Below are 27,955 nucleotides of genomic sequence, written 5' to 3' on the forward strand. Positions count from 1 at the left end.
ATTATCATCCATCCATTCATTCATTGTGTTTTTTGTTTGTTGTTCATTTTATATACCACCACTACCATTATTATTATCATCAAAAAAAAAATGACTATAATGACAAATGATGATGATGATGATGATGAACTGTTTGGTAACAGCAGCAGCAGCAGCAGCAGTGGTGGTAAATAGACATAGACATAGAGAGAGAGAGAAACAATACCTTTATTTTTTTTTGATTTTCAAATACAACTAGGTTGCGCGCGTGCACTTTGTTTTTTTTTCGTTTCGTTTTGAAATGAAATGAAATGAAAAAAAAAACATTATTTTGTTGTTTGGTGGATTGAATGGTCGAGATCATTATGATCATCATCATTATCATTGTCGGTTGGTTGGTTGGTTGGTTGGTTTGGTTTGGTTGATATAGACAAATAAATGGCAAGATTTTTTCGTTTGTTTGTTTCAGTTGTTTTTGTTGTTTTGCTATGCCGGCAGAGAAAATGATTTCCGTTTAGTTTTTTTTTTTTGATCGACCGAATCCTCATAAAATCAAAATCTTGTTCGAATCAATTTGGATTCACATGTGGTTTCCGCTCTACCAGCAACCATCATTTACACTATCGATCGATACAATCGATTCTCTAGAATAATCATCATCATCACCAACAACAATCATCTTTCATCCATGGATTTTCAATTTAGGTAAGTCATAATCCTGATGAAATTTGTACAGAATCCAGAATTTCTATGAAAAACTAAAACAAAACCAAGTCTTTATCTTTTGGTCGTTGTTAAGATAGAGAAAAAAAATCTGTTTGTTTGTTGTGTTGTGTTGTGTTGTGGTGTATATGATATATGAGAGAGTTTGAACTCAAAAAAAAAACATTTTTTTCGATCCAAAAAAAAACAGAACCAGAAACAAAGTACACTATACACTGGCTCCAATGACAACCAATGGGTTTTTTTTGCCAGGTTGGTTGGTTGGTTGGTTGGTTACTTGTTTTTTATTTTATTATTCCAGGTTCCTACCCTATATTTTCCAGGCGATATATAATGATTTGTTTTTGTTTTGTTGCTGTGAATATCAGATAGGTTGCTGTGTTTTTTTTTGGATTCCATACACAGAACCATAGAGAATAAGTTTTTGTGTTGTTTGGTTGATTGTGTGAGACCCATCACTGGTTAAAAAAAAGCACGTTGTTATAGTAATGATGATGATGATGAGGGGGTTATGTATATTGATTAACACTGAATCAATCGATTTTTTTCCTGTTTTTTTTTCGTTTCAGGCAATTTTTCGTTTTTTTTGTTGTTGTTTTCGTTTGCATAAAGAATCCAGGTATATCATCGATGACAATCAAAATGTACAATCACCGTGTGATAAAACAAAACAAAAAATGTGATCAGACAAGCCCCAAAACATCTATGAGGAAAATAACAACAACAAAAGCAACAACATTACCATTATAATCGTATTATCAGTGATGTTTTTTATATACAGGAAAAAACATTTTCAACCTTTGTTTTTTTTTTTTGGTTATAGTTTTTTTCCTTTTGTAAGTGATTATTGTAAATTCCTTTTCCACGCAGTTTTTTCGTTGAATGTCAAAAGAAAAATCCTTTTTTTTGGTGTAATTCTAGCCAAACACTTTATTCATGAAATTCTTTTCCAAAAAAAATTTTCTTGGGTTCATTAGATTTCCTTTCAATCAATCGCTAGCTCGCACACACACACACACACAATGCTTATCGCATCATTAATTTTGTTTGTTTGAATTTTCTCAGTACTTTTTTTTCCACCTTTAATTATCAAAAACTTTTGGAACATTTGCACAAAAATAGTCAATCAAGTTAGGACAACCCTAAATGACAAACGCACACATACATATCATCATCATGATAATCCAGGTCGGGTAATAATAATAATGAGTAAGGTAAGTAACGAGAGAGAGAGAGAGAGAGAGAGAGAGAGAAAGAAAGAAAAGATTCGTCCATTAATTAGTGTCTTTGAATTTTAATTACGAAAAACAAGAAAAAAAACCTATTGATTGAAGTGAAGTAGACTTTTTTTTGATCACATTTTTCTTTTTTTGTCATCGTTGTCACATGTGACTAGTGATGTGGAGCCAACCGTGTTAAATTTTTTTTTCATCTTCTTTGGTTGGTTCTTTTCCCAATCATCAGCTAAAGAATTTTCATCATCATCATCATCATCATCATAATGTCCACAAAAAAAAATCATATTTGAATTTGACCTTTTCATCGGTTCGGTTCAGGTGAATCTTTCAATCTTTTCGTTTTTTTTCACCATCACCATCACCAAACCTAACAATTATATTCCTTTTTCATTTTGGTTCACTGATTCTCTCTTCTCTTCTCTTCTTTTTAGTTTTGCTTGCTTTAAATTGATCGTCGGTATGTTGTTTTTTACTTCATTGTTTCATTGAAATAATTGATGAGAAGAAGAAAACGAAGAAATAGATTTGCTGATGATGCTCATTTCCATTCTGATGATGATGATGGTGATTGTTTCAATCAAGCAGCTTATCAACCAACCAACCAAACAAACAATTTCAAAGAAAGCACCCAGTGAAGGAAAAAAAACTAATTTTCCTGAATAAAAAAAAATTCAAGAAGCCAGAATTTCTGTACAAAATGTCTTCGTGTTGATAATTGGTTGGTTGGTTGATTGTCTTTCGTTTGATTGTTGTTTGTTCAATTTCATTTCATTTCGTCATTTTAGTTTTGTTAGTTTCGAATGATTTCAATGTGACAATCGTCTTGTTTTTTTTTAAATAATCATTATAATCATCATCAGTCAATTATCTAGTGTTTGTTTCCACTATCTATTCATTATTGATACTTTTGTTGAAAATCTTTAATTGGTTAAGTTTTATCGTTATCTTTGTTATCGTTGTTGTTATCGTTGTTTATCATGATAAACCGGATAATATGAGTGTACATTCGATTGCCCATTATCTACCCAACCAAACCATTTCTGTCAATATAGTTTTTTGTTGTCTATCGAATAAATGAATTCTTTGTATTCCGGCTTGTCATCGATCCAATTGAGTTTTTATATTTTTTTTTCTTCGTGAATATGAATTTTGTTATTTCATCATCATCATCATCACCATTATCATAAGGCTGAGAAAGTTACCTTGGTTACTCTCAGGTTTGGATTTTTTTTTGTTGTTTTTGTTGTTTGATTTTCATTTCGATTTCGATTTTTCTGTTTCGGTAATTTTTATTTTTTCGTTTCGTTTGAGTTCGAAGGAACATTTCTTTTCTTTTTTTGTTGTTGATTGGTTGGTTGGTTAGTTATTTTTGTGTATTTGTTATGTGAAATACAGTCAATTTTTTCGTTTTCGTTTTGTTTGTTTCAAAGGTCGATTTGATCGATTTTTTTTTGTCATTTGTCATTCTGTAATTCTATAGATTCTATATTGTGGTTGATGATTCGTTTTGGTTGTCAAATCGTTTGTTTTGTTTGTTTGTTACATTTGTGTTTTTTTGTGCAACAAACCCAAAAGAATCTAAGGTTTTTTCGTTTGTTTGTTTGTTTGTTTCTCTTCATCTATCTTCAATCTAATTAGTAATCAATTTTAATACTTTTTCTGCAGTTTTTCAGTTTCTTTTCTTTTTTTTGAGAAGAGAAAATGAATAAATCCAATCAAGGTATATGGTTCAGAGATTGCACTACCACATTATCATCGGTAGTAGTTTTTTTTTGGGGAGGGGGGCAAGTCATCCATTTATCGCATAGACTGCTATAGAGAATCATTCTTGCGTAAATTTTTTATCGCCTATGATTTCTCTCTCTCTCTCTCTCTCTTCGTTGTTCCTGAAGATGAAATTAGACAATAAAAAACAACCTTTTTTTCACTGAATAAAACAACGACGACAACGACACACCAACAATAATCATTACGAAACAGGACCAAAAAAACAACAACAACAACAACTTGCATCCGAGTAATAATCATTTTTTTTTTCATTTTCAAACAACAACAATTTAAACAAAAAAAGTACACCTCCCACCCTTTTGGCCATGATGAATAAACGATTCATGATGAAAGATGATGCGATCCTTGATGATGATGATGATGATGATGAGAAAAATGACATAGACCGAAACGGCCAGTGACCTTTATCATATATATTTTGTTTTCACTTTAAAAATGTCTTCTATTTTTTTCTTCTGGTCAAATGATCAAAAATCAACCCAAAATCAATGAAAAGATTGTTGTTTCTCTTTCAATCCTTCAATCTGTTTCGAAAAAAATTCGTTTGTCGCCAAACAATTCATTAAGAAAAAAAAGGTAGACAACAACAACAACAACAGTTCAATCAATCAATCAATCGATCGGCTCATGTATCATTTTACATTGGTTGTTGTTGTTGTTGGCAATATCCGCAACAACAACAACAACAAAAAGATCATTTAGTCGGCGCGAGAAAAAAATTTTCAACCACCACCACCACCACCACCACCACCAATCATTATCGATCATCAATCGATTTAATTTTATTGCTTTAAATCGATTGGATTTTGTTTTTTTTTTCGTTTTATTTCAAATATTGAATTATCAATCAATTTTGGTAATGATATTGGTTACTCTTTCACATGATCATCATCAAATATTTCGATTGATTCATAGTGATGATGATGATTGGTTTTAATGATCATTAAACAACAACAACACTTCTGATGGCCAAAATGTCAATCAAAAAAAAAAGTAAAAGAAGAAGAAGAATGAGAATGAGAAAAATCCAATTTGGTCTAATTACAATGCGTGTGCCTGTGTGTTTGTTTAATTTGAATTTAATTTTCATCCAAAAAAAAAAAAAGGTAGGATGGTCAATAATAATTTATAAGGAGAAATATGCTGAAGGGTTAATTTGTTACAACAGTTAGTTGTTTTACCATCATCATCGACCCATCATTTGATGAACCTGAATGATGATGTGAATATCATCATCATCATCATCATTATCTTTGCCCTAACCCATCGATCATTTTTTTTTCTTCAAATTGTTTTCTTCCAAATGGGTTTAACCCTTTATTATTTATTATTATTTTTGTTTTGGGCAAATTTGTCCAATGATTTGATTAACAACAACAACAACAACAACTCAACCGAATAAAATATGCTAAATTTTTCTAGCGTTTATTGTTGATTGATGGATGAATCTTTTCAGTTGAATCATACACTGTGTCTGTTTGGTGACAAAAAATATTTATTTCTGGTTCAGTGATGGTTGAAAGGGTGTTTATGATGATGATGATGATGAAAAAATTTTCTTTTTCTAAAATACACCTTTGTTATCATCATGATGATTATGGCGAAATCAGCTAAACAAATTAGCGATAATTTCTTTTTTTCTTTCTTCGAAAAAAAATCGTGTTGTCTCTTTTTTTTCTTGTTTAGTTTACTTTACTTTACTTTGAAAAATATCAGTAAAACGAGAAAACTAGATGATCTAATTGCTAAAACAACAATCATGACACATCTTATGGTCTATCAATTCACTTTTGTTTTTTTTCAGTTTCAGTTTCAGTTTAGTTCTTGAATTTTTTGTTTTTTTTTTGTCTATAATCATTATGTGCACTGGATTTTCATTTCATTTCTTTTTTGAAAAAAAAAGTCTTTTCATTCAAATTATTCAACGAAAACAACGAAAAAAAAATATCTAATACCTTTTATTATCATTTTCAATACAGGAAAAAACAGAAAACAGACGTTGGAAATATCCATTTTCATCATCATCCTTAATCGTTGCGTGATTTTGTTGTTGTTTTCACCATCATTTTTCAACTAAAACCACCACCACCAACCACCACAGTTGATGATCACAATCATTTTCATCGATAATTTGCTATATGATGCAAAACTTGTATGACAATCATTATCATCATCAACTTGTGCTGATCGATGCTCTTACCACATCAGTCGACTATTTTTTTGATTATTCAAAACATAATCATCATCATCATCATCATCATGATTGAATTGAATTGATAAAATGAACCGGCGGAACTGGCGATGAAAATGATGATGATGAAAACATCTCTATAAGATCATCTATAAACCGCAAATGACAATATACACACATACATAATACAGGTAATGATCATTACCATCAATTTTATTGATGATAAGATTGAACGACAACCACCACCACCGATAATAGTGATGATGATGACGACAACGATCAACGATCAACCTATGGATAGTTGATTGACATGGTCTTTCTTAATGGCACTAGAAGAATTCACGGCTATTGTTCAATTCATTTTTTTGAAATGAAACGAAATGAAATGAAATGAAAAATGATAATTTAAATAATGTTCCGTGGCTTCTTTAGTGCTTTGAAGAACGGCTAATGTTCTACCTATCTATCTATCCTATCTATTATCATCTTTTTTTCTCTTTCTAATATTTCATTCTTTTTTCCAATGATGCAAATGTTATCATCATTTAGTTGATGATGATCGCTTTCTATCATATTTTTTTTTCTATAGAAAAAAAAATTACTTCATCTTAGTGCATTTTCCTTGGCACTGGAAGAGTTCGCCACTTTGAAATTTAACAATCAAAAAAAAAAAAATCAAAAAATCTAAATGAAGACTGAAAACTGAAACCAAAAAAAATATTGAATTTGGGTGGATTCTTGAGTGCCAAAGAAAATGCCTTTCATCATCTCGATCGTGTAGTTTCTTCCATTTATGTTCGAAACGAAACAACCATTTTTAAAAAATCTTTGCACAAAATTTTGGCACTGGCACATTTTTGTGTGGAAATTATTTCCAATTTTGTTTTTTTATTAAAAAAAAAAATATTGATTAGCACAAGAATTGTGAAAGTGTCAATTATTGTGTTTAAAGACAAATTTCATCATGATTTTTTTATTTTATTTTGATTGATTGATTTTAATCTAATTTTTCCTTTGCCTACAGAAAAGACAATAACCATTTTTAAGAATTTGAAATTCATATTCATCATCGTAGAAAAACTGTAAAGTTGATAATTTTTATTTTTCCGTGGTTTTTGATTTTTTTGAAAAGAAAAGAAAAAGAATAATCAAAATTTGTCATTATAAAAAAAACATATATAGATTGGACAAACCTTATGACAAAATGGACAAGCAACAATTCCAATTTCGGGCATCATATTCAAATAATAACGATTGGAAACAATAATTACATTCGATCGATTCAATTTTTTAAAATGTTTTTCATTCAATATGGCTACATTTGTAATTGGATTGATTTCATCGCTTAAATTAATTGTCTGTTCTGATTCCAATTTATTATTATTCGAATTCAATGATAATGAATCATTCGTGAAGATTTGTGAATCGTTTGCCAACGATGATGATGATGATGTTTGATCGGATGATACTGAAGATATTTGAATACCATCACTATTATTGTCCAATATTTTTCGAAAATCTTTATCCTGAATATTGGTTTCAAATTCTACCAGCGGCAAAATATCTGCAAGCAGAAAAAAAAGATCATTTAAAATTGATTTTTTTCAGACAAGAAGTTAAAAAAAATACAAACCAAATGAATAGAATGAATGTATAAATCTATGATCACAATTGATACATCGATTCAATTTACCATTAATCAATGAATATTGTGATGAACAACGATAACAAAATAATGATAATTCTTCTGCATCGATAAATGGTTTTGTACGAATTTCAATACTACCGATTTGAATTGATTCGGATAATTTATCCGGTAATCGAAGATTAATCAGTTTTTTATAAGCGATCCTTACCAATTTATAATGACCTAATGCTTTACCTAATTTTGCCAATGCAAATAAAATGTACCTAATTAAAATGATTAAAAAAAATTTTTTTAAAAAAAGATTGATTTTTTTCGAAATTTTGTTTTGAAAAAAAAATTATTTTCCATACGCCATTGAAACACCTTGAGGCAATAAATCTCCATCATCAATATATTGAAGCAAAAACAAAGCCGAATTGAAAAGAATTTCAGCATAAACCGATGTAAATGGTTCTTCCTATTTATGAAGTGGGGAAAAAAATCAATCCGATTATTATAATTTTTATGAATATCACATATTCACATACAATATATTTGAATATATATTGATATGCATGATAGATTTCGGCATCCCTTTCCTTTTTCTTATCATCATCATTATTATTGTTTTGATTGATACCATGATTGGCTAAAAGCCAACAATAATAGCTTGCATCATTAAAACGATTTGCCGTGATTGAATTATTCAATAATCTTTCCAATACTTGTCGTGATTCATCAAATTTTCCCGATTCTTGAAATGCTTTCTGTGCTTCAGCAAATCGTTCATTTTCAGCCAACCACATTGCATATGGATAATAGATTTCTTCTTTCATTTGTGGTATATCATTACAGATTTTCAATGCTTCTTCCCATTGATTATTATGAATATAGGAAAGTGCTAAACTTTTAAAATTTCCAATTTTTCGATAAATTTGTATTGCATTTTCGTAATCTTGATTTTTGAGAAAACTTTCTGCAATCAAATTAAGTAATTTAATTTCACCTTTATCGATTTGTTGAGCAAATGATACGATACTGTTTTGGTTGGTTAAATTTGTCAAATTATATTCTATGAATCTAAAAATATATCACACAAACACTAACCTGTTGACATCACTTTTCGAAATAATTTCAAATGCTTTTTCATAATCACCTTTTGCAATGCAAACATTACATAATGTTTGTAGATCACTGAAATCATTATTATTTGATCGTTGTTGTTGTTGTTTTTGATTGGTAAAATTTTCGGCTACTAATGTAACCTGTTGTTGTTGTTGTCGTTGTTCACCACTGTTATTATTATGTTGATATTCTTTTGCTTGATCATACATCTGTAGATCGGTAAACATTTCCAATGCTAAATGTGATGCATTAATTTTTTTATAGATTCTTGCAGATTCTGAAAACAATCCCTGATATGCTTGATATTTAGCCAATAGCAGCTGTTTTTTATTATTGTCATTCGATGCATCCGGTTGTTGAAAATGTGTATGAATCAATTCATTATATGGCCAATCATTATTACGATAGTAACATTTTCGTCCTATCAAAAATTCACATCTATTCATTGCTGCATTTGTTAACATTTGCCAATCTTCATAAGTGACATTCAAACATGCTATTCGGTATGCTTCACTAATTTCGAAATAAAATCAAATGAATCTAATTTTTAAAAAAAGAAATGTGAACAAAACTAACCTGAAATTGTTTAGCTGAATGAAATGTGAAAGAATTTTTGAATAGGAAATTTCACGACAAATAATTTTCATATCCGTATTTTGTATATAGATTTTGTTGCCTGAATAACCAATTACATTTGTCTGTGATTGTAAAAATAGTAATAAAAAAAAAAAAAAAAAAAATTTATTCATCATTGAAAGGTTCGCTTGAATCGAATCTTACGTTTTCGTTAACAAATTCGATCGTTTGCATTGGAACATTGTTCATTTTTATCGCTATAAATCCGGATCCGGAATAACAAAGCAAATCTTCGAAATGACTATTCCAAACAACACTATTTACACTAGGTTCCTAGTTAAAAAAATTAAGAAAAATAATGTTAAATTCGAAAAAAAATAATGACTGAAAAACCTCAAATATTAGTTGCTCAGTGTGTAAATCATAAACCGAACAATTATTTTGATCATCAATGATTGCCATTTTTTGTCGTTTCATACTGATATCAATATATTGAATCGGATTATTCAATTTAATCAGCTCAATCGGTATAATATTGGATAAGAAGATCATCAATACTTGGCCATCTTTAAGACCGATCAATAATGATTCTTTTGTTGGCAAACCACCGACCGGTTTCAAATGTTCGATTGTACATTTAAAATTCCATTCTTTTTCCAATCGTCCATTGAAATTTAATGATTTTATAAGTTTCTCATGACAAACGATCAGATTCGATGAACATAACATTAGGATTGTACAATCAATTTCAATGTTTATTTTTTCTTTGATCCGATAATTTAGTTCTCCTTCATTGGATTCATAAAGAACGATACGTTTGGCCAATTGAATCTAAAATATTTATGGATAAACATTTAAAACGATCAATCTGATATATGAATTGAATTGAATTGAATCAATTCAATGCAAACAAACAACATACAGCCAATAATGTTTTATAAATGGCGATTTTCTTTACCAAATCTCTACATTTGATCAACGCTACAAAAAATGATAAATAGATTTGAAAAATTTGAATTCATTCCATTCGGTTAAATAATAATTGTAACATTACTTTTTTCATTGTTTTCAATATTTTGTATGATAACATCCGTCATTGAATGACGATATGCATATAGTTGTTTATATAAACATTGTACTGTCATCAATGATATCTGATATATTGATAGACAACCATCCTGACAACCGATTGCCTTCAATCAACAAAAAAAAGAGAAGATAAATTTTATGTCAATGAATGTCATTCATTCATTACACATACCATTCGATTTCCAAATGTTTTACAACACCATATCCATGATTCTTTTGTTATGATTGTTTCGAGTGACATTCCTTCAATCGTAAACACTGTTACCTGTTTATTTGTACCACCGATAAGAAAAAATTCATTTTCTAAAACTGATGATATAAACAATGGATCATGATTAAGATTTCGTTCTTGAATATTCTGTCAAAGATCAAAAAAAATTGATTGATTGATTATCAAAATTATTGAAAAGCAAAAACCTGATTTCCATCCACATCATATATGGCAATTGTTTTCGACCAATCAACAATTGATAATCGATTTTCCATTCTTTCATCATTGGTTTTAAAGAATAATATACCCCATATAGCATTTTTACGATCAATTTTCATTTTTTCATCACCATTCTATTAACAATTGAATGATTTTTCCACAAAAAAATTGAATGATTTTCTCAACAACAAAAAAAAACTGCATTGATTTGTATAATTACCTTAAATCGTATCGATATATGACCAGAATTAAATCCAATAGCAAATATAATACCATCATCATTCCAACAACAACAATTTATTTGATTTGTTACTTTAATTTTGTTTACATTTTTTTGTTCCGGTGACCAAAGACCAAAATCTGAATTTGTACAGCTTAATAATTGATATGATGTTGGATTATATTGTAAACAACGAATCGAATCATTATGTCTGATAATTATTATGTGCGGGAGGAGAAAATAGAAAACTTGATTATTGACAAGAACTATTGACTATTTATACACTACTTACGAATATTTAAGTATTGCTTCCATTCTTGATGTCCATATAATAACTTGTTTATCAGCCGATCCGGTTGCAAAACGTTTACCATCATATGCATAACAAATACAATAAACATTATCTTTATGTCCTTTTAATGTTTCGATTAATGTTTTTTTCAATAAATCATATACATAAATTTTTTGATCAGCAACTGCCAGCAATAATTTTCCATTCGGTGAAATGGTCAAATCATAGATGCTTGAAGCAAAAGAAAAAAAACAAAATCAAAAACTCCAAAAAAGAAAAGAAGAAAAAATGAATTTTTATTTACCATACTGGTTGATTATCTTTATCTTTGATTTGATCTTGCCACAATAAATTTGATTTCATTTTTTTTACAACAACAAATAATGATGGTCATTTAACATACAAAAAGTTTTGAATTTGGTTTTTGGATAAACAAAAATTTTTATTATGACAAACAATTCACTATTCTGTATAGCAACCGAAAAGAATCATGTTGCTATGCAACATGTTACAAAACAAAAAACAAAACAAAAATGAAATATTTCAAAATTTTCTCATTGATCCACTCGGCAGATGATAAGGTTTTTCATATGGTATTCCATAATGTTCGGATATTTGTAGCCATTTATTCATTTCCATTAATCGTTTTGTTTTTTGTTCGGAGCTTTGAATTTGTTTGAATTCTTTTGCCATTTGTCGGGCTGTATTTTTAATGAAATTGATTTCAATTTCAGTATCGGCTACGTTTTTTGCTTTCCAATTTTTCGTTATTCGAATAACCGATCGATAAAATTCGAACACTTCCTTTCTGCTATTAGCCATTGCCATCTGATGAATTTCTGGGAAAATTTCTCAAAAAAACCAAAAATCGATTTTCGATTGCCGGAAAATTTTCGCGAAAGATATCAATTCAAATATTATAATTCACCTTTGATACCATCGATTCGATCGACGACCACGTCAAGAGTTTTTAATGTAAAAAAGAATATCACGATGAATTCGTTAATCATCAGATTATTGTTTGTTTGGTTGTTTTTCATTTCATTTCATTATCATTCGATTCTTGGTTCGAACAATCAACAACAATTATCAATCAAATTTGATGATGAAAATCATCAACCAATATCGATCGACGATGAAAATGATGATGATGACGGTTATGGTAAACAACAACCAATCAGATTATTTCAGGCAACAAACGAATGGCAACAAGTTCAAAATGATGAAATTCTACCAAAAGGTTTACATGTTCGTATCAATCTGGAAACCGGTCGTAAAGAAGCAAAACTTTTGAATGAAGATAATGATGACGGCGGTGAAATGGATGTAAATTCAAAGATTACCACTAAATATCAGAAAATATTGACAAAATCTTCGAAAGAAAAGATTGCATTGATGACCGAGGATGAAGATCGATTCTTGAGAGATATTGATAAGAATAGAAATGGTAACATTGAAAAAAAAATTCATAGAAATATCGACCACAATTCAGAATCGGAAAAAGAAATTCTACATTCATTATTAAAACGATATAATTTAACTGAAAATTTGGATGAAAAAATTTCCCTATTAATCGATATTGAATATTTTGTACATCAAATTGATTTGGGTAAATTTTTTTACGATTCGAATGGTTTCAACATTATGATGAAAGATTTATTAAATGATGAAAGTTTCAATCAACTTAAGATTGAAATTCTTGCCGTTTTTGGATCAGCTATTCAAGGTAATATGTATGTAAAATTAGGATTATCGGGCCAAAATTTTCTTTCAAATATCGTCACTATTTTGTTGGAAAATAATAATGTTGTTGTTGATGTTTTGAGAAAATGTTTTTTCGTTCTATCAACATATCTACGTAATAATCCATTCGAACAGAATAGATTTTTTCATTCGTATGATGGTAAACAAATATTACGAAGATTGTTTTATCTGGACGAAAGAATAGCCGTCAAAATTATTACATTTCTTGATGATATTAGCAATGAAGAAATGAATAACAATAATTTAGAATCGAAAAATAATTTTTTCGATTCAAAATTCTGTCAAGATATTATTGAACTTTTTATCAACAGCAATGATAATCTTGAAAAATCGGATCGTATATTACTTTTGGAATCGATGATAAATTTATTGGAAAAATGTCGAAATGAATTCCGTTCCAATGATTATCCGAATAAAATTGAAAATATTTTGAAAAAATTTTCCGAAAACAATGAATTTATTCAGGAAATGATGGAAAATTTTTTGAAATCTTTATCATCATCAAAAGATGAATTGTGATTTTGTGTAAATAAATAAACAAACAAACCACCTGTGATTATTTCATTTTGAAAATTTTTATCTGATTCGATTCGAATGTTGTGATTGCCATTGATGAACCGTTTGTATTCAAAAATTTTGTACCAAATATCATTTCATTTGGAGCAATAAATTGTTGAAGAAATTCAACCTTTCAAAAAAAAACATTCCAGAAATTGAGTTTTTTAAATCCAAATTCATTCAAAACAAACATACCCGAAATTCATTTTCATTAATTTGTTCCAATCGAAATAAACGTGCATAACTATCTTCTGAACCAGAAATCAACTAAATGGGGGATAAAATCAAAATTTTCATTGATAATTGTGAAAAACATTCGAATTAAATAATTTACATAACCGGTATTTGTAGCAACATCCATACTGGTTACACATTTAATATGTGATTGAATTTCACCCATCAAAAGACCATTTTTAATGTTGACAATTTGTATTTGGCCAGCAACCGTACCGATTAGTAAGAATGTTTTGTATACCTGAACACAGGTTAATTTGGTGCTAAAAATATCAAATTATGATTATTAATCAATCGAGGGGAAAAGAAAATTCATTGTCAACAAACAAATAAACATACTTTGCATGTAAATCGAACGTTGCGATTTGTGTGAATGAAAAATTTTTCTCATTCAATTGCCAAATGGTTATTTTGGTAAAATTTTCAAACAAACCAAATCGTTGTAATTGATCATCAATTTTAATGAATTTTATAATCTGTGATGTTGTACTGGATTTCAAATCCTGATGAAATTCTTTTTCAACAAAACCATTGTTGTTGTTGTTAGTCATTTCAAATAAATGTAATCGATTTCTTGTTGTAAAACCAAATACATTTTCATTCAATTTTTCAATCGATGTTATTGTCAATTCATTCAATTTTTTTTCCAAATTTTCAATATTTTGTTCGAATAAAATCTTATAACCTAATTCTGTTGAATAAATCTGTTGTTGTTGATTTGATAAATTACAATTTTCAACAAAAAAAATCCATCAAACAAAATTTACCTTCAAAGTTTTCGATGATAATACAACCAAGTAAATTTTATTCTGCAATCGAATCATTTTGATCTGGTCCAAAATCAAAACAAAAAATATGAATAAAATCGATTTGAATATCAGAAAATCACTTTAAACTTTACCATTTGAAGTGGATTTGATTTGGAATTTTGTGAAAAATCAATCAATGTCGAATCAATAATATTTGCAACATCATTTTCATTATCAATTTTAATGATGGCTATTTTTCTATTATCATGAACAGCTAATATTGTTGTTATTTTTGTTGTCGATGATTTATCATCCAAAGATTCAATTGATAGATTATCATAACAAGCAGATGTTGTTAATGATCGTAATATTAATGGATTTAATTGTGAATACATTATTATCGTTTTTTTCAACGCAAAAAAAAATATATTCTATTTTGATTGAATCGAACGAAAATGAAAATGAAACATTCGATTTGTTTACCCTATATACACACACACACACACAGCTCGGTTTCCACAGTAACCGGACCCACCGGTTAGTTTTTTTTTTTTGGAACGGAATGATTCGGGAAAAAATCTTTTTTTTTCCCGAAGAAAATCAATCAATTTAACGATAATGATTCATTTAATTGTGAAAAACCAATAATCATTATCACTAATGTTTTTTTGTCAACAACAACAATAATCACCATGATGATGATGATGGATATGGTCACGATTTTTCGATCCAAATTGTAACCGAACGATATTCCATGATCCACATCATCGCTTAATGTTATTTTTTTTCTTCATTTCTTTTGAGAATCTTTCTGGCTTTGAAACAATGATGACCAATGATCATGTTGTTGATTGTTTGGATGAAAATCAAGTTGAAATTTTTTTAAAAAATAACAATGAATTTAGTCGTGATTGGTTTGTAAAAAATGCATCAGCCGATATTATTTGTCAATGGTTTAATAATCGACGAAAATCAAACACCGATTTATCAACAACAAATAGTGGTGGTGAATGGCTGATGACCAATTTATCATTACTGTCCGAACAATTATCCACAACAACAAAAGAAGATCATTCTAGTTCAATAACAAAAGAATTATTTGATGATATTTTACTGGATAAAAAATTTCAAAAATCATCAAATCAAATTGAAAATTTAACAACGGATGAAAAACGAAAAAAATTTATTGGCTTAACCGAAGAACAACTTTTAGTTGAATTGATTGTCGATATTACTAATGAATTGGATGTTGATATTTTATGTCATAAAATTCTAACAAATGTTTCACTATTGATCAATTGTGATCGTTCATCATTATTTTTAGTAAAAGGTAATCGTAAAAATCGTTATTTGGTTGCAAAATTATTTGATGTTACTCCTGGTGGTCAATTGAAAGATTCGCTGGTTTTGGACAACAGCAATAGCCGTCCAAAATTTCCACCAATATCATTTGGAACTGGAATCATTGGACATGTTGCCCAAACCAAAGAAAGTGTTAACATTGTCAATGCTTATAGTGATTCACGTTTCAATAAAGAAATCGATATTCGTACTGGTTATCAAACAAAATCATTAATTTGTCAACCAATTATTAATTCAAGTGGTGATGTTATTGGTGTTGCTGAATGTGTTAATAAATTAACAAAAGAATCATGTTTCAATGAAAAAGATGAACAAATTTTTCGAAAATATTTAACATTTTGTGGATTTTGTATACAAAATGCTCAGCTTTTTCAGCTATCAATTCTTGAATATAAACGTTATCAATTATTATTGAATATTGCTAAAGTTATATTTGAAGATACAACCAATTTGGTAATGATGATTAAAAAAATAATGGAAAAAACCAATACATTATTGGATATTGATAAATGTCGTATGTATGTTATGTCAAGACGATTTTCACACAATAATGTTGATGGTGTTGAAATAGCCAAAGATATGTTCGAAGCTATTTATGAATTGGAAGGTGGTGGTAATTCGTCTTCTGAATTGATCAAAATTCAAATCAATGATAATGATGATGATAATGGTTCGGATATTCCATTTCATTATGCAAGACAAGCAGCAATCAATCGAAAAACCTTGAATTCAGAAGAATCAACAACATTTTTCGAATCAATTGTAATCGATAGTAATCTATCGATATTATCGGTACCAATATTTAATAATGAACAAAAATTATTAGGTATTGCACAATTGATTAAAACAGATTCAAAAGTATTTACTGAAGCTGAAACTGGTGTTATTGAAGCATTTTCAATATTCTGTGGTCTTGGTATGCAAAGCTGTTTGATCTATGAAGAAGCAATCAAATTGAATGCACAACAACAAATTTCATTGGAAATTTTAGCCTATCATGCATCGGCTAATGAAGAAGAAGTTATTTTATTTATGGTATGTTGATTTTTTAAAAATAACCAAAAATCGAATTGAATTAATCATATCATCATGATAATAATTGTAGAATAACAACAAAATTCCATCGTTAAATGTTAATCATTTGGATAGTTTTGAATTTGATGATCTTGTTTTGACTGATGACGAAACAGTTGCTGTATTTATAAAGATTTTTATTGAATTAAATTTTTTAAAATTATTCAATATTTCCGATAAAGTGTTATGTCGTTGGATATTGACTGTAAGAAAAAATTATCGTCGTGTTATCTATCATAATTGGCGTCATGCATTGAATGTTGCACAAACAATGTTTGTCATTATTAAGGTATGTTTAACGAATTGAACGATTTGAAATTTTTTTAATTTTCATTTTTCTAAATAGAAATGTAATCTGAATGAAATTCTTAATGAAAAAGATCAATTAGCCTTGATGATTGCTTCAATTTGTCATGATCTTGATCATCGTGGTTTAAATAATTCATTTCAGGCAAAGTATGTTTCATTTTTAAAACCAACAAAATGATGAAATTTTCTAATATTTACAGAACAAGCCATCCTTTGACTAAAATTTACAGCACTAGTTATATGGAAAATCATCATTTCAATTGTACAATGTTGATTCTTAATTTAGAGGTATGAATTTCGATATTTCAAATTTCAAATTTTTTTTCAAATTCTCTACATAAAGGGCAATAATATTCTTGAAAATATTGAAAACACTGAACGAGAATCGATTATCAAAATGATTGAACAATGTATTTTATCAACCGATCTGGCCGAATATGTTGGTAAAAATAATAAATTTGCACAATTGATTCAACGATCCAATGGAACTATTGATATGAATGATTGGAAAAATAAAGAACTTTTATTGGCTATGCTGATGACAGCTTGTGATTTATCGGCCATTTGTAAACCATGGCCAATACAGAAACGTATTGCCAATATGGTTGCCGATGAATTCTATTTACAAGGTGATCTTGAAACAAGACTGAATCTTGATCCATTACCAATTATGGATCGTAAACAAAAAGCTAATCTACCTCAAGGACAAGTTGGTTTTATTGATAAAATCTGTATTCCATTATATAAAGTTAGTATTTTTGTTTTGTTTAAAAAAAACTTTATTTTTAACACTAACAAATTATTATTTTGATTTAGATTTTATGGGAATTTTGGCCAAAATTAAAACCATTGTATGATGGTTGCCTGAACAATCGAAAACAATGGCAAGAATTGATAAATGAAAATGGAAATTAATTATTTGTCCGCCACCGCCACCATCGATCCATATCCACCACCACCAGGTGTTTCCAGATGAAACACATCACCTGCATTAACTTGGATAGTATTTTTAGCACCCAAATTGATAACGATTCCATTATTTTTTTGTAGTAAATTTTTACCACGTTTACCATTTTGTCCACCTAAATAAAATTGATTATTAATAAAAATTATTTTAACATTTGAAAAAAATTACCTTTTATTCCATACGGGCTAAAAACACGACGTTCAGTCAGTACTGAAAGTGTTAAATTTTTTCGAAATAAAATTTCTCGAATAATTCCATTACCACCTGAATTCAATCCTAATCCACCCGTTTGATAATTGATTGAAAATTTTTTCAATATTACTGGATAACGTTTTTCAAATATTTCAACATCAGTCATTCTTGTATTGGTCATATGTGTATGAACACCACTTCTACCTGAACAATTTGCTGTTGCACCTGTTCGATTGATTTTCGTCAGTAAATTAATTAATTAATTATTGAAGAATCATTATACAATCATTACATACCTGCACCACCGGCAACTGTTTCATAATAGGAAACATTCGAATCACCAAACGTAATATTATTCATACAACCTTGTGATGCAGCACAAATATCGAATGCTTTGAATATAACATCGGTTATTCGTTGTGAAGTCAATACATTACCACCGACAACAGCCGAATCTATATCCGGTGATATTAATGAATTTTTTGGAAATATTATCTTGATTGCTGATAATATTCCCTGATTAAGTGGTATATTATGACCAATCATACAACGTAAACAATAAATAACAGCTGAATATGTTATTGATTCAGGTGCATTCCAATTTCCATGTACTTGTTCACTGGTACCGGTAAAATCAAAAATACTTTGACCATTCAATGGATCAATCATGATTTTCAATTCAATAATTGAACCATCATCCATCATATCGTTTGCCATAAGAATATTCGAACATTTTTCTTTGGCAATTTTTCGCATCAAATCACGTACTTCTAATTCAGCATTTTGTTGTATATGATTCATATAGGCTAACACTACTTCCAAACCATATTGATCAATTAATTCGTTGACTAATTTTAATCCTTTATTATTGGCAGCAATTTGTGCTTTTAAATCGCTTAGATTATCATTCAAAGCTCGTGTTCCACTACAACCGGGATAATTTTTTGGCATCATTAAATGTTTGATAAGATTTTCTTCTTGAAAAATATTTTTCGATACTAATTTAAATGATTTAAATTGTGCTCCTTCTTCAATCAGTCGTGTTGAATTTGATGGCATTGAACCAGGTGTTAAACCACCAATATCAGCATGATGACCACGACTTGCAAGGAAAAAAATTGGTTTTGATTTACCATGAAATACCGGTGTAACAACGGTTAAATCGGGTAAATGTGTACCACCTTCAGATGGATGATTTGTTAGATAAACATCACCTTCATTCATATTTTCAATATTGGTATATAAATATTCAACAACTTTACCCATTGAACCTAAATGTACAGGTATATGTGGAGCATTCGATACTAGATAACCTTCAGCACTGAATATTGCACAGGAAAAATCTAAACGTTCTTTAATATTAGTCGAAATAGCCGTATGTTTTAATGCTGAACCCATTTGTTCGGCAATACCCATAAAAATATGTGAAAATAAACTTAAATAAATTGGATCCAATTCTGTGGTCATCAATGATTGTGATACATTCGAATGTACATTGATTAATAGATTTTTTTGTTTAGTAACATTAGCATCGCATAATGGTTCAATTAAAATTGTACTATTTGTTTCAATAATAATGGCCGGTCCTTGAATACATTCACCATATTGTAGATGATCAAAACGATAAATCGGTGTATCAATATAGCCAATATTTTCAAAATAACATTTTGTTATTCCAATTGATTTTGTTGTTGTTGTTGTTATTGTTTTTTCAATGTTTTTCATTGATGGTTGTTCATCATAACCGGGTAAATATGTTTCATCAATAAATCCAATCGAACGAATACGTATATCATCAACAATGATTGTACGATCCGGTATAATAAAACCAAATTCACGTTCATATTGTTCAAGAAATTTTTGACGAAAATTATCATCATTACATAAGGTTATTCTATCATTACCAGAACAGGTGGTTACCATTAATGAAAAATCAGTTTTATCATAACGTAAATTAAGAAAAATTTCAAAACGAATATGATTTTCATTGAAATCTTTTTGTTTTAAAATATTATCACATTTTTCCGTTAATTTTATAATGATTGAATTGATTTGTTTTAAATTTTTCGTTTCATATGTTAATGAACAAGGCATTGTTTCTTCATGTACAATATCCGCTAATGCAATACCATATGCGGAAAGAATTCCCGAATATTTATGTATAAATATTTGTTCAATTCCAAGTGATCGGGCTATTGAACAGGCATGTTGTCCACCAGCACCACCAAAACAAGTTAAAACATGTTTTTTTATATCATATCCTTTACCTTGTGTTATCGAACGAATTGGTCGACACATTGTTTCATTTGCAACCATAATAAAACCTAATGCAATTTCTTCAATTGTCATTTCTTTACGGCCATTATTACGACAATATTCATTAATTTTTATTGAAAGTGATTTGAATTCTTTTCGTACAGCATCACTATCTAATCCTTGATTTTTATTTGGACCAAAAATTTTTGGAAAATAATCCGGTAATAATCTTCCCAGACAAAGATTAGCATCGGTAACCGATAAATAACCATTATTTCTATAACAAATAGGTCCTGGATATGATCCTGAACTTTCCGGGCCAACAACAAATAATCCATTACGAAAATATAATCGTGAACCACCACCAGCCGCAACCGTATGTATATCCAATTGTGGATATTGTATAATAACATCGGCAATTTTTGATTCAAATTTATGTTCCAATTTTCCATCATAACGACTAACATCGGTCGATGTTCCACCCATATCAAAACCGATAATTGGTTTTTCATTACCAATATCATTGACAGTTGTTAATGCATAACCAACAACACCACCAGCCGGACCACTTAATATTGATCGACAACCACTAAAATTCGATACATTTGTTAGACCACCATCCGATTGCATGAATAATAATTTTTTTTGGTCAAAATTCCCATTAAAATTGGACAAAAAACTATCAATATAAGATTGAATATGTGGTGTAAGATAGGCATCAAGTATTGAAGTCATTCCTCTAGGTACATATCGTATCATTTTCATTATTCTATGCGATAATGTTATATGATTGAAACCAATTTGTTTGGCCAATTTTTCAACAATCAATTCATGTTCCGGATAAAGATATGAATGTATAAAAGCTATTGCTAAACTTCGAATTCCAGTATCAAAACTTTTCTGTAAATCTTTTCGTACATCATCCAAACAAATTTGTTTCAATATACCTACTTTATCACCGGTAATAGCATCAACAAAACGTATATCATCATTTGAATTTCTAGTAATTTCACATTGTTCATCAAACATAATAATACGTTCATCAACTTCGATAACTTGTTCATAAAGAATAAATGGATCAGATAAATCTAATTCGAAAATATTTTCACGATTTTGATAGCCAATTTGAAATATATCACGAAATCCTTTTGTCAATACAATCGCAACTCTTTCACCTTTATGTTCAAGTAATGCATTTGTAGCAACAGTTGTTCCCATACGAATCGAATCAAGCATATTCAAATTTGGTTGTTGTGATGAATCAGTATCAGAATGATTTTCTTTATTCAAAATTCTTTTAATTGCTTCGAATGGTGCATCTTTATAATGGCTGGGATTTGAACTCATCAATTTCAATGTAATAATCTGTTTGTTTGGACCGATAGCAAAAACATCGGTAAATGTACCACCACGATCCATTGCAATGCGAAACATTTTTTTTTTTGAAAATTGAAAATTTTAACAACGAACAAAAAACAACGATGAATATTATGTGAACCTAATTATGATTTGCTTTTTTTTGTGGGGGTTTTTATTATATTAAAAAAAATCGAACGATATTCAATCAGAACAGCATAAAAAAAAACCTTTGGACTTTGATCGAATCATAAAAAAAAATTTTCCTGGCTGCCAAAATACCAACTTTTTGAATGGTGTAAACAAGCCAATAAAAAAAAAAAAATGCAAAACATTCTCGAATAGCGTGCAAAGCCGCCGGCCAAGCCTTTATAAAAAGCCTGATTTAAATGTTTTCCATACGTCATTGTTTATTGTTTTCATCATCATCATCATTATTAAGATTTTCTGCTCGTCGCCCGACAAGGTTCGTTAGATTTTTTTTTTCTTTGGTTTCTCATTCTTAATAATTATTCTTTTTTTTTCAATCAGAAAAATTTTTATCGGCAAAATGTCAACAACAACAAACAATTCAACCATACAACAACGATTCGAAAACATAATCAAACCAAATGAAGATAAACGAAATTATTTGGGTTTAAAATTAACCAATAATTTAAAAGTTATATTGATTTCGGATCCTGAAACAGATATATCAGCTGCTGCATTAAGTGTACATGTTGGTTCAATGTCTGATCCATGGCAAATTCAAGGATTGGCACATTTTTTGGAACATATGCTTTTTATGGGAACTAAAAAGGTTTTTGTTGTTTGTCATTTAGTGATTTGATGTGATTCGAATGCTTTTTTCTTTTCAATTTTTTCGTTATTCGTTTATAGTATCCAAACGAAAATGAATATAGTAAATTTTTATCACAACATAGTGGAAATTCAAATGCTTATACTAGTGATAGTATTACAAATTTTTTTTTCGATGTTGCACCTGAACATCTTGCTTCTGGTTTAGATCGGTAACTAAATTGTTTTTTACCATTCGGTTTTCATTCTAAATGTTTTTTTTGTTTTGTTTTGTTTGATTTAGATTTGCTCAATTTTTTATCGAACCATTAATGTTAGAAAGTTCAGTAAATCGTGAATTAGAAGCGGTTAATAGTGAATTTGAAAAAAATATTAAAGATGATAGCTGGCGTTTGTTGCAGATAAAAAAATTATTAGGTTCATCCAAACATGATTTTTATAAATTTAATATTGGTAATTATGAAACATTAAGAGATGGTCCAAATTCTTTAAACATTAATATTCGTGAAGAATTGTTTAAATTTTATGAAAAATGGTATTCAGCAAACATGATGTGTCTTTGTGTCTATGGAAAAGGTAACTGATGATTCATATTAATGATTTTTTTTTTGTTTTGAAATTAATTCTCATTTTCCAACACAGAATCACTGCAAGAATTGACTGAAATGGTTACATCATTATTTTCATTAATTTCGAATAAAAATATTGAACCACCAAATTGGCCAATTCATCCGTATAGTTCGGATAATCTAATGAAACAAGTACATATTGTACCGATCAAAGATAAACGTACATTAGAATTAGTGTTTACATATCCGGATGAAATTAAACATTATAAATCATCACCCGGAATGTATCTATCACATTTGATTGGTCATGAAAGTAAAGGTAGTCTACTTTCAGAATTAAAACGATTAGGTTTATCATCCGCATTATTAAGCTATTATGATTGTATGGAAGGTTTCGGCTTTTTTCATATTAATGTTGATCTTACCGAAATGGCTATGAATCAAATTGATCAAGTAATTATATTGATTTTTCAATATATTCAAATGCTTAAATCGAATGGACCAAAATTATATATATTTGAAGAGAATAAAGGATTAAATTTTATTAAATTTAATTTTATGGAAAAATGTAATCCAATTGATTATGTACAGAAAATATCATCCGAAATGCATTATTATCCAATTGAAGATGTACTTTGTGCAAATTATCTGATTGATCAATTTAAACCAGAATTAATTAATGAACATATTGATTATTTAAAACCAGAAAATTGTATTATTGCAATATCATCGAAAAGTTTTGAAGGAAAAACTGATTCCAAGGAAAAATATTATGGTACTGATTATAAAATTATTAATATTTCAAATGATTTGATTGAAAAATTAAAAAATCCTGGCCAAAATGAACAGTTAATGTTTCCTGAACCGAATGAATTTATACCAACAAATTTTGATATTATTACCTGTAATAATAGCAAAGATGATGATATAAAAAAACCAAAATTATTGAAAACTACTGAACATTATCGGGTTTGGCATCTACATGATCAAATTTATCTTAAACCAAAAGTATTTTTAGGTTTTAAACTAATCAATCCGATTATCTATTCAAATCCATATAATGTTAATATAAATTCATTGTTTACAATGTTATTCAAAGATGATTTGACTGAATTTCTTTATAATGCTGAATTGGCCGGTCTTTCGTTCAACATACAAAGTACTGTTATGGGATTTGATTTAGAATTTTTTGGCTATAATCATAAGATGAATATTTTTATTAAACAAATATTTGAAAAATTATTAAATTTCAAACCAACTGAACAACGATTTGAAATATTTAAGGAAAAATATTCAAGAAATCTTAAAAATTATAAAACACAACCACTTTATTATTTAACAAGTTATTATTTAAAATCGGTAACAAGTGAATTATTTTGGTCATATGATAATCTTATTGAAGCATTAGATCGAATGGATATTGATTCAATACAAAATTTAATGAAAATATTTTTAACAAATTTTTCAATTGAAACATTATTTCATGGAAATATTGATGAAAAACAAGTATTGGATATAATGGATTTTATTCAGAAAAATGTTATCGAACCAAATCGTTCGATACCGTTGCATAAATATCATCAATCAGTACCGAGAGAAATTGTACTCGAACCTGGTTGTTCATATTCATATGAAGTTATCAATGATATTCAAAAACCAAAAGCAATCAATATTTATTATCAGGTTTCATTTGATGATATTGTTGAAACATCAAAATTATTATTGATTGGACAAATATTAAGTGAACCTTGTTTTGATTATCTTCGAACTAAAGAACAATTGGGTTATGTTGTTTATACAAAACTTAGAGAATTTAGTGGTGTTTATGGTTTGAATTTTGTTATACAATCAGATTATAATGTTTCTTATCTTGAAGATAGAATTGAAGCATTTATTGTTTGGGCAAAAGTAAGTGTTTGATTGATTGATCGATAATGTAATTTTTCTTTAATCGAAAATTACTATTTGTAATATAAAAAAATTTCATCGAAATGAATGAAGATGAATTCAATGCAGAGAAACAATCATTGATTACGCGGTTGTTGAAGAAAAAGAAACGTTTACATGATTATTCAATGGAATTATGGGGTGAAATTTCAAAAGAACGTTATCATTTTAATAAAAATGAAGATTGTGCTGAAATTGTTAAAGGATTACAGCTTAAAGATGTTACTGAATTTTTTATTGTAAGTAGTGCCCTTATAGCTATTTTTTTGTTTTTGATCAAAACTTTCTCATTTTTTTCAAAAAAAAAGAAACATTTCACTATTGAATCACCTGATCGAAAAAAGATTATGATCAAAATTGTTAAAACAGATTTGGAAGCAAATAAAACATTACCACCATCGGCAAATGATTCGGATCTATTGCCTGCACCACCGAAAAAGGTTAGATGGAAAAACAAACAAATTTTATTCAAAATCCAAATTATTCAATTTTTCTTCTTTTTTTTATGAAATAATAGGAATCAATATTGATTGAAAATGTGGAAGAATTTACTAAATATAAATCACTTTATCCATTGCCGAAACCGAAAACAACAACAGCAACAATTTTAAAAAAAGAATAACAACATCATTATTTTTTTCAAAATAAACAAACAAACAAAATAGCATGATTTTTTTTAATTTCAAATTCAAATTTTTTTTAAAAAAATAATATAGATTATGATTCTGTTTCAGATTTATCATCAAAATTTAAGATTTTTCTATGTGTCTGCCGTATGTATTGATTTTGTCTTAATAGAATTTTAATAAAACCTTTGGCCAAAACAAATGTTAATCCACCCTATTTGAAAATGAAAAGAAAAATTGTAACAAACAACGGACATAGATTATTATTAAATAAAAATTGAAATTTTTACCAGTATGGCACGACTAAAATTTGATTTGATATTATCGAAAAAAATGCCACCGAAAAATGTTGCAGCTGTTGGTAATATTAATGCACCACAAAAATTACGACAAATCGAAATCGGATCCGACATTGAATCACGTGCAAATATTGTTTGTTCAGCATATTCACGTGATTTTTCGGCCGCCGGTTTTCCCATAACATAACCAAATAATGGTAGACGACATTTATTCTGTATCCATAGTTTTAATATTTGATCTTCCCAACGAATTAATTTCGATAGTATTAATGCAACTGGAATGGATGGTAATCCTACCAATAAAACTAATGGATCTGATTGTTCGATTACAATTTTACCATTTTCTTTTCCTATTTGTTTTGGTTTTCAAAGTTAAATCATTGTTGAATTAATTGGTATTTGGATTTGTTTCTTTGTTTTTTTCAGCTTACCTAAAACTTGCATAATAGTAAAAGCACCATAACAAACGGCACTCCAATAAATTGATCCTACTATACAGGTAATTGCAGCCAATGGAGATGCTAAAATTCAAGAATGATAATCATGATTAATTAATTGATTTTTTTTTAAATTTTGAAAAGTAAATACCTGAATATAGAATTCGATCACATAATTCGATTGTATAGAATATTTTTCCTATGTTTTTTTTTTTTAATCCAGGTAAAATTGATTAATAATTTATATCAGTTTAGTTTATCAATTTGTATATTACCATGTTGTGGAAAAACAATTAGATATTCTGTATTGCATTGTGTACAGGAAACATTCAATGATGAATTATATTTTTGTTTTTCATCGATCCATTGTTGAAGGCAATTCTGGTGAACCCATTTGGCTGTTTAATATTTGAAATTAGTTTTTTAGGAAAATTCAAAAATTCAATTTACCTGAACCATTACAACGACATGGATGAATCCATTCGGTATCTGGTTTTTTATCATCTTCTTCATCATCATCATCGTCGTCATCGGAAGCAAGACAAACCCAACATTGACGGCTATCATCATCGAATGAAAAAAGAAACAAAATTTAATCATTCAATGAATCATTTTTTCTATCATCATACCTTTCATTGACTATAATTTGTTCAGCAGTTTCATTACCATCACCACCACCAGCAGCATCATTATTATTCGTTACCGTAATTTTATTTTCATTATTTTTCAATGAATTTAATGTGGATGACTTGACTATTTGTTTTAAATCACCATTATTCGATGATAATGTTGATGATGATGATGATGATGGTGTTGGAAGAAAATATTCGGATGGAATCGAAATATGATCCTCTGTTGTTGTCGCTTCTTCTTCTTCTTCATCGCTCATCATCACTTCGATTTGTACTTCGATTCGATTTTTCGAATCGGCCATCATTATCTCATTTGGTTATTTTGTTTTTTTTTTGGATACAAAAAAAAAATATTTATTTTTTTTCAACTTTTCAATTTTATCAATCGAAGGTTGTATAAAATAACGCAATGCAAACAAATAAAATATGATTTTAATGCATGCGTGCAATTGAAACCAAATGCAAAACGAAAAAAAAAACTCACAATAACATAGACAAATAATTTATCCAACAACAACAACAACAAAAAAAACGAAATAATAATATTA

General features: G+C 28.7%; 7 protein-coding genes and 1 long non-coding RNA gene across 9 annotated transcripts; 4 read left to right on the plus strand and 4 right to left on the minus strand.

The window, feature by feature from the left end:
- Window positions 1-265: 265 nt before the first annotated feature.
- On the plus strand, window positions 266-7,853 carry LOC113790402 (uncharacterized). Its single transcript, XR_012847270.1, has 3 exons — window positions 266-684; window positions 5,708-6,110; window positions 6,944-7,853. It is a non-coding gene; the product is annotated as an uncharacterized LOC113790402 (long non-coding RNA).
- On the minus strand, window positions 6,868-11,817 carry Oseg1 (intraflagellar transport protein Oseg1). Its single transcript, XM_027340035.2, has 16 exons — window positions 11,583-11,817; window positions 11,279-11,509; window positions 10,987-11,197; window positions 10,754-10,900; window positions 10,509-10,694; window positions 10,302-10,440; window positions 10,170-10,228; window positions 9,641-10,078; window positions 9,452-9,580; window positions 9,248-9,369; window positions 8,654-9,184; window positions 8,095-8,584; window positions 7,918-8,024; window positions 7,553-7,830; window positions 7,113-7,483; window positions 6,868-6,999 (listed from the first exon to the last, which is right to left on the minus strand). Exons 1-16 carry the CDS (start codon window positions 11,639-11,641, stop codon window positions 6,922-6,924), a joined length of 3,576 nt encoding a protein of 1,191 aa, XP_027195836.2. The 5' UTR covers window positions 11,642-11,817; the 3' UTR covers window positions 6,868-6,921.
- A 252-nt stretch (window positions 11,818-12,069) lies between these two features.
- On the plus strand, window positions 12,070-13,561 carry Sil1 (Sil1 nucleotide exchange factor). Its single transcript, XM_027340048.2, has one exon. It carries the CDS (start codon window positions 12,110-12,112, stop codon window positions 13,559-13,561), a length of 1,452 nt encoding a protein of 483 aa, XP_027195849.2. The 5' UTR covers window positions 12,070-12,109.
- LOC113790388 (uncharacterized) lies at window positions 13,481-15,010 on the minus strand. Its single transcript, XM_027340052.2, has 6 exons — window positions 14,736-15,010; window positions 14,602-14,664; window positions 14,174-14,538; window positions 13,935-14,097; window positions 13,796-13,867; window positions 13,481-13,730 (listed from the first exon to the last, which is right to left on the minus strand). Exons 1-6 carry the CDS (start codon window positions 14,976-14,978, stop codon window positions 13,599-13,601), a joined length of 1,038 nt encoding a protein of 345 aa, XP_027195853.2. The 5' UTR covers window positions 14,979-15,010; the 3' UTR covers window positions 13,481-13,598.
- A 328-nt stretch (window positions 15,011-15,338) lies between these two features.
- Window positions 15,339-18,444, plus strand: LOC113790377 (cGMP-specific 3',5'-cyclic phosphodiesterase-like). The gene is made up of 6 exons (XM_027340041.2): window positions 15,339-16,980; window positions 17,051-17,308; window positions 17,366-17,475; window positions 17,529-17,616; window positions 17,672-18,076; window positions 18,145-18,444. The coding sequence occupies exons 1-6, from the start codon at window positions 15,358-15,360 to the stop codon at window positions 18,241-18,243; spliced, it is 2,583 nt and encodes an 860-aa protein (XP_027195842.2). The 5' UTR covers window positions 15,339-15,357; the 3' UTR covers window positions 18,244-18,444.
- On the minus strand, window positions 18,028-22,282 carry LOC113790372 (5-oxoprolinase). Its single transcript, XM_027340034.2, has 3 exons — window positions 18,784-22,282; window positions 18,464-18,712; window positions 18,028-18,410 (listed from the first exon to the last, which is right to left on the minus strand). The coding sequence occupies exons 1-3, from the start codon at window positions 22,175-22,177 to the stop codon at window positions 18,244-18,246; spliced, it is 3,810 nt and encodes a 1,269-aa protein (XP_027195835.2). The 5' UTR covers window positions 22,178-22,282; the 3' UTR covers window positions 18,028-18,243.
- An 82-nt stretch (window positions 22,283-22,364) lies between these two features.
- Window positions 22,365-26,334, plus strand: LOC113790375 (insulin-degrading enzyme-like). 2 transcript variants are annotated; one of them, XM_075824827.1, is made up of 8 exons: window positions 22,391-22,565; window positions 22,631-22,898; window positions 22,979-23,109; window positions 23,181-23,473; window positions 23,540-25,372; window positions 25,441-25,652; window positions 25,722-25,853; window positions 25,931-26,334. In XM_075824827.1, exons 1-8 carry the CDS (start codon window positions 22,489-22,491, stop codon window positions 26,033-26,035), a joined length of 3,051 nt encoding a protein of 1,016 aa, XP_075680942.1. In that variant the 5' UTR covers window positions 22,391-22,488; the 3' UTR covers window positions 26,036-26,334. The 2 variants fall into 2 exon arrangements, with proteins under 2 accessions (XP_075680948.1, XP_075680942.1); XM_075824833.1 differs by lacking the exons at window positions 25,722-25,853; window positions 25,931-26,334 and having other exon boundaries at window positions 22,365-22,565; window positions 23,540-25,374; window positions 25,441-25,612.
- On the minus strand, window positions 25,722-27,911 carry LOC113790386 (E3 ubiquitin-protein ligase MARCHF5-like). Its single transcript, XM_027340050.2, has 7 exons — window positions 27,405-27,911; window positions 27,226-27,335; window positions 27,051-27,173; window positions 26,927-26,974; window positions 26,770-26,859; window positions 26,330-26,688; window positions 25,722-26,253 (listed from the first exon to the last, which is right to left on the minus strand). Exons 1-7 carry the CDS (start codon window positions 27,710-27,712, stop codon window positions 26,131-26,133), a joined length of 1,161 nt encoding a protein of 386 aa, XP_027195851.2. The 5' UTR covers window positions 27,713-27,911; the 3' UTR covers window positions 25,722-26,130.
- Between the last annotated feature and the right edge of the window lie 44 nt (window positions 27,912-27,955).

The sequence above is a fragment of the Dermatophagoides pteronyssinus genome, unplaced genomic scaffold (assembly GCF_027571235.1).
Source record: "Dermatophagoides pteronyssinus isolate colony J.1.1.1.1 unplaced genomic scaffold, Derpt_VIB-CSIC_2022.12 sq0001, whole genome shotgun sequence".
In the NCBI taxonomy this organism is placed as follows: Eukaryota; Metazoa; Arthropoda; class Arachnida; order Sarcoptiformes; family Pyroglyphidae; genus Dermatophagoides; species Dermatophagoides pteronyssinus.

Coding starts and splice junctions, on each gene's coding strand:
- Oseg1 (XM_027340035.2), bottom strand. CDS start 11,641: ATGAAATCAAATTTATTGTGGCAAGATCAAATCAAAGATAAAGATAAT. Junction 9,581..9,640: donor CTGAGCAACTAATATTTGAG/GTTTTTCAGTCA, acceptor TTTTTTAACTAG/GAACCTAGTGTAAATAGTGT. Junction 7,831..7,917: donor CCTCAAGGTGTTTCAATGGC/GTATGGAAAATA, acceptor CATTTTAATTAG/GTACATTTTATTTGCATTGG.
- Sil1 (XM_027340048.2), top strand. CDS start 12,110: ATGAATTTCTGGGAAAATTTCTCAAAAAAACCAAAAATCGATTTTCGA.
- LOC113790388 (XM_027340052.2), bottom strand. CDS start 14,978: ATGTATTCACAATTAAATCCATTAATATTACGATCATTAACAACATCT. Junction 14,098..14,173: donor ACGTTCGATTTACATGCAAA/GTATGTTTATTT, acceptor TGATATTTTTAG/CACCAAATTAACCTGTGTTC. Junction 13,731..13,795: donor TTAATGAAAATGAATTTCGG/GTATGTTTGTTT, acceptor TTTTTTTGAAAG/GTTGAATTTCTTCAACAATT.
- LOC113790377 (XM_027340041.2), top strand. CDS start 15,358: ATGTTATTTTTTTTCTTCATTTCTTTTGAGAATCTTTCTGGCTTTGAA. Junction 17,617..17,671: donor TGTTGATTCTTAATTTAGAG/GTATGAATTTCG, acceptor CTCTACATAAAG/GGCAATAATATTCTTGAAAA. Junction 18,077..18,144: donor TCTGTATTCCATTATATAAA/GTTAGTATTTTT, acceptor ATTTTGATTTAG/ATTTTATGGGAATTTTGGCC.
- LOC113790372 (XM_027340034.2), bottom strand. CDS start 22,177: ATGTTTCGCATTGCAATGGATCGTGGTGGTACATTTACCGATGTTTTT. Junction 18,713..18,783: donor AACAGTTGCCGGTGGTGCAG/GTATGTAATGAT, acceptor TCAATCGAACAG/GTGCAACAGCAAATTGTTCA. Junction 18,411..18,463: donor TAGCCCGTATGGAATAAAAG/GTAATTTTTTTC, acceptor AATTTTATTTAG/GTGGACAAAATGGTAAACGT.
- LOC113790375 (XM_075824827.1), top strand. CDS start 22,489: ATGTTTTCCATACGTCATTGTTTATTGTTTTCATCATCATCATCATTA. Junction 22,899..22,978: donor TTTTTATGGGAACTAAAAAG/GTTTTTGTTGTT, acceptor ATTCGTTTATAG/TATCCAAACGAAAATGAATA. Junction 23,110..23,180: donor CTTGCTTCTGGTTTAGATCG/GTAACTAAATTG, acceptor TGTTTGATTTAG/ATTTGCTCAATTTTTTATCG.
- LOC113790386 (XM_027340050.2), bottom strand. CDS start 27,712: ATGATGGCCGATTCGAAAAATCGAATCGAAGTACAAATCGAAGTGATG. Junction 27,336..27,404: donor CAAATTATAGTCAATGAAAG/GTATGATGATAG, acceptor CGATGATGATAG/CCGTCAATGTTGGGTTTGTC. Junction 26,860..26,926: donor TGATCGAATTCTATATTCAG/GTATTTACTTTT, acceptor CTTGAATTTTAG/CATCTCCATTGGCTGCAATT.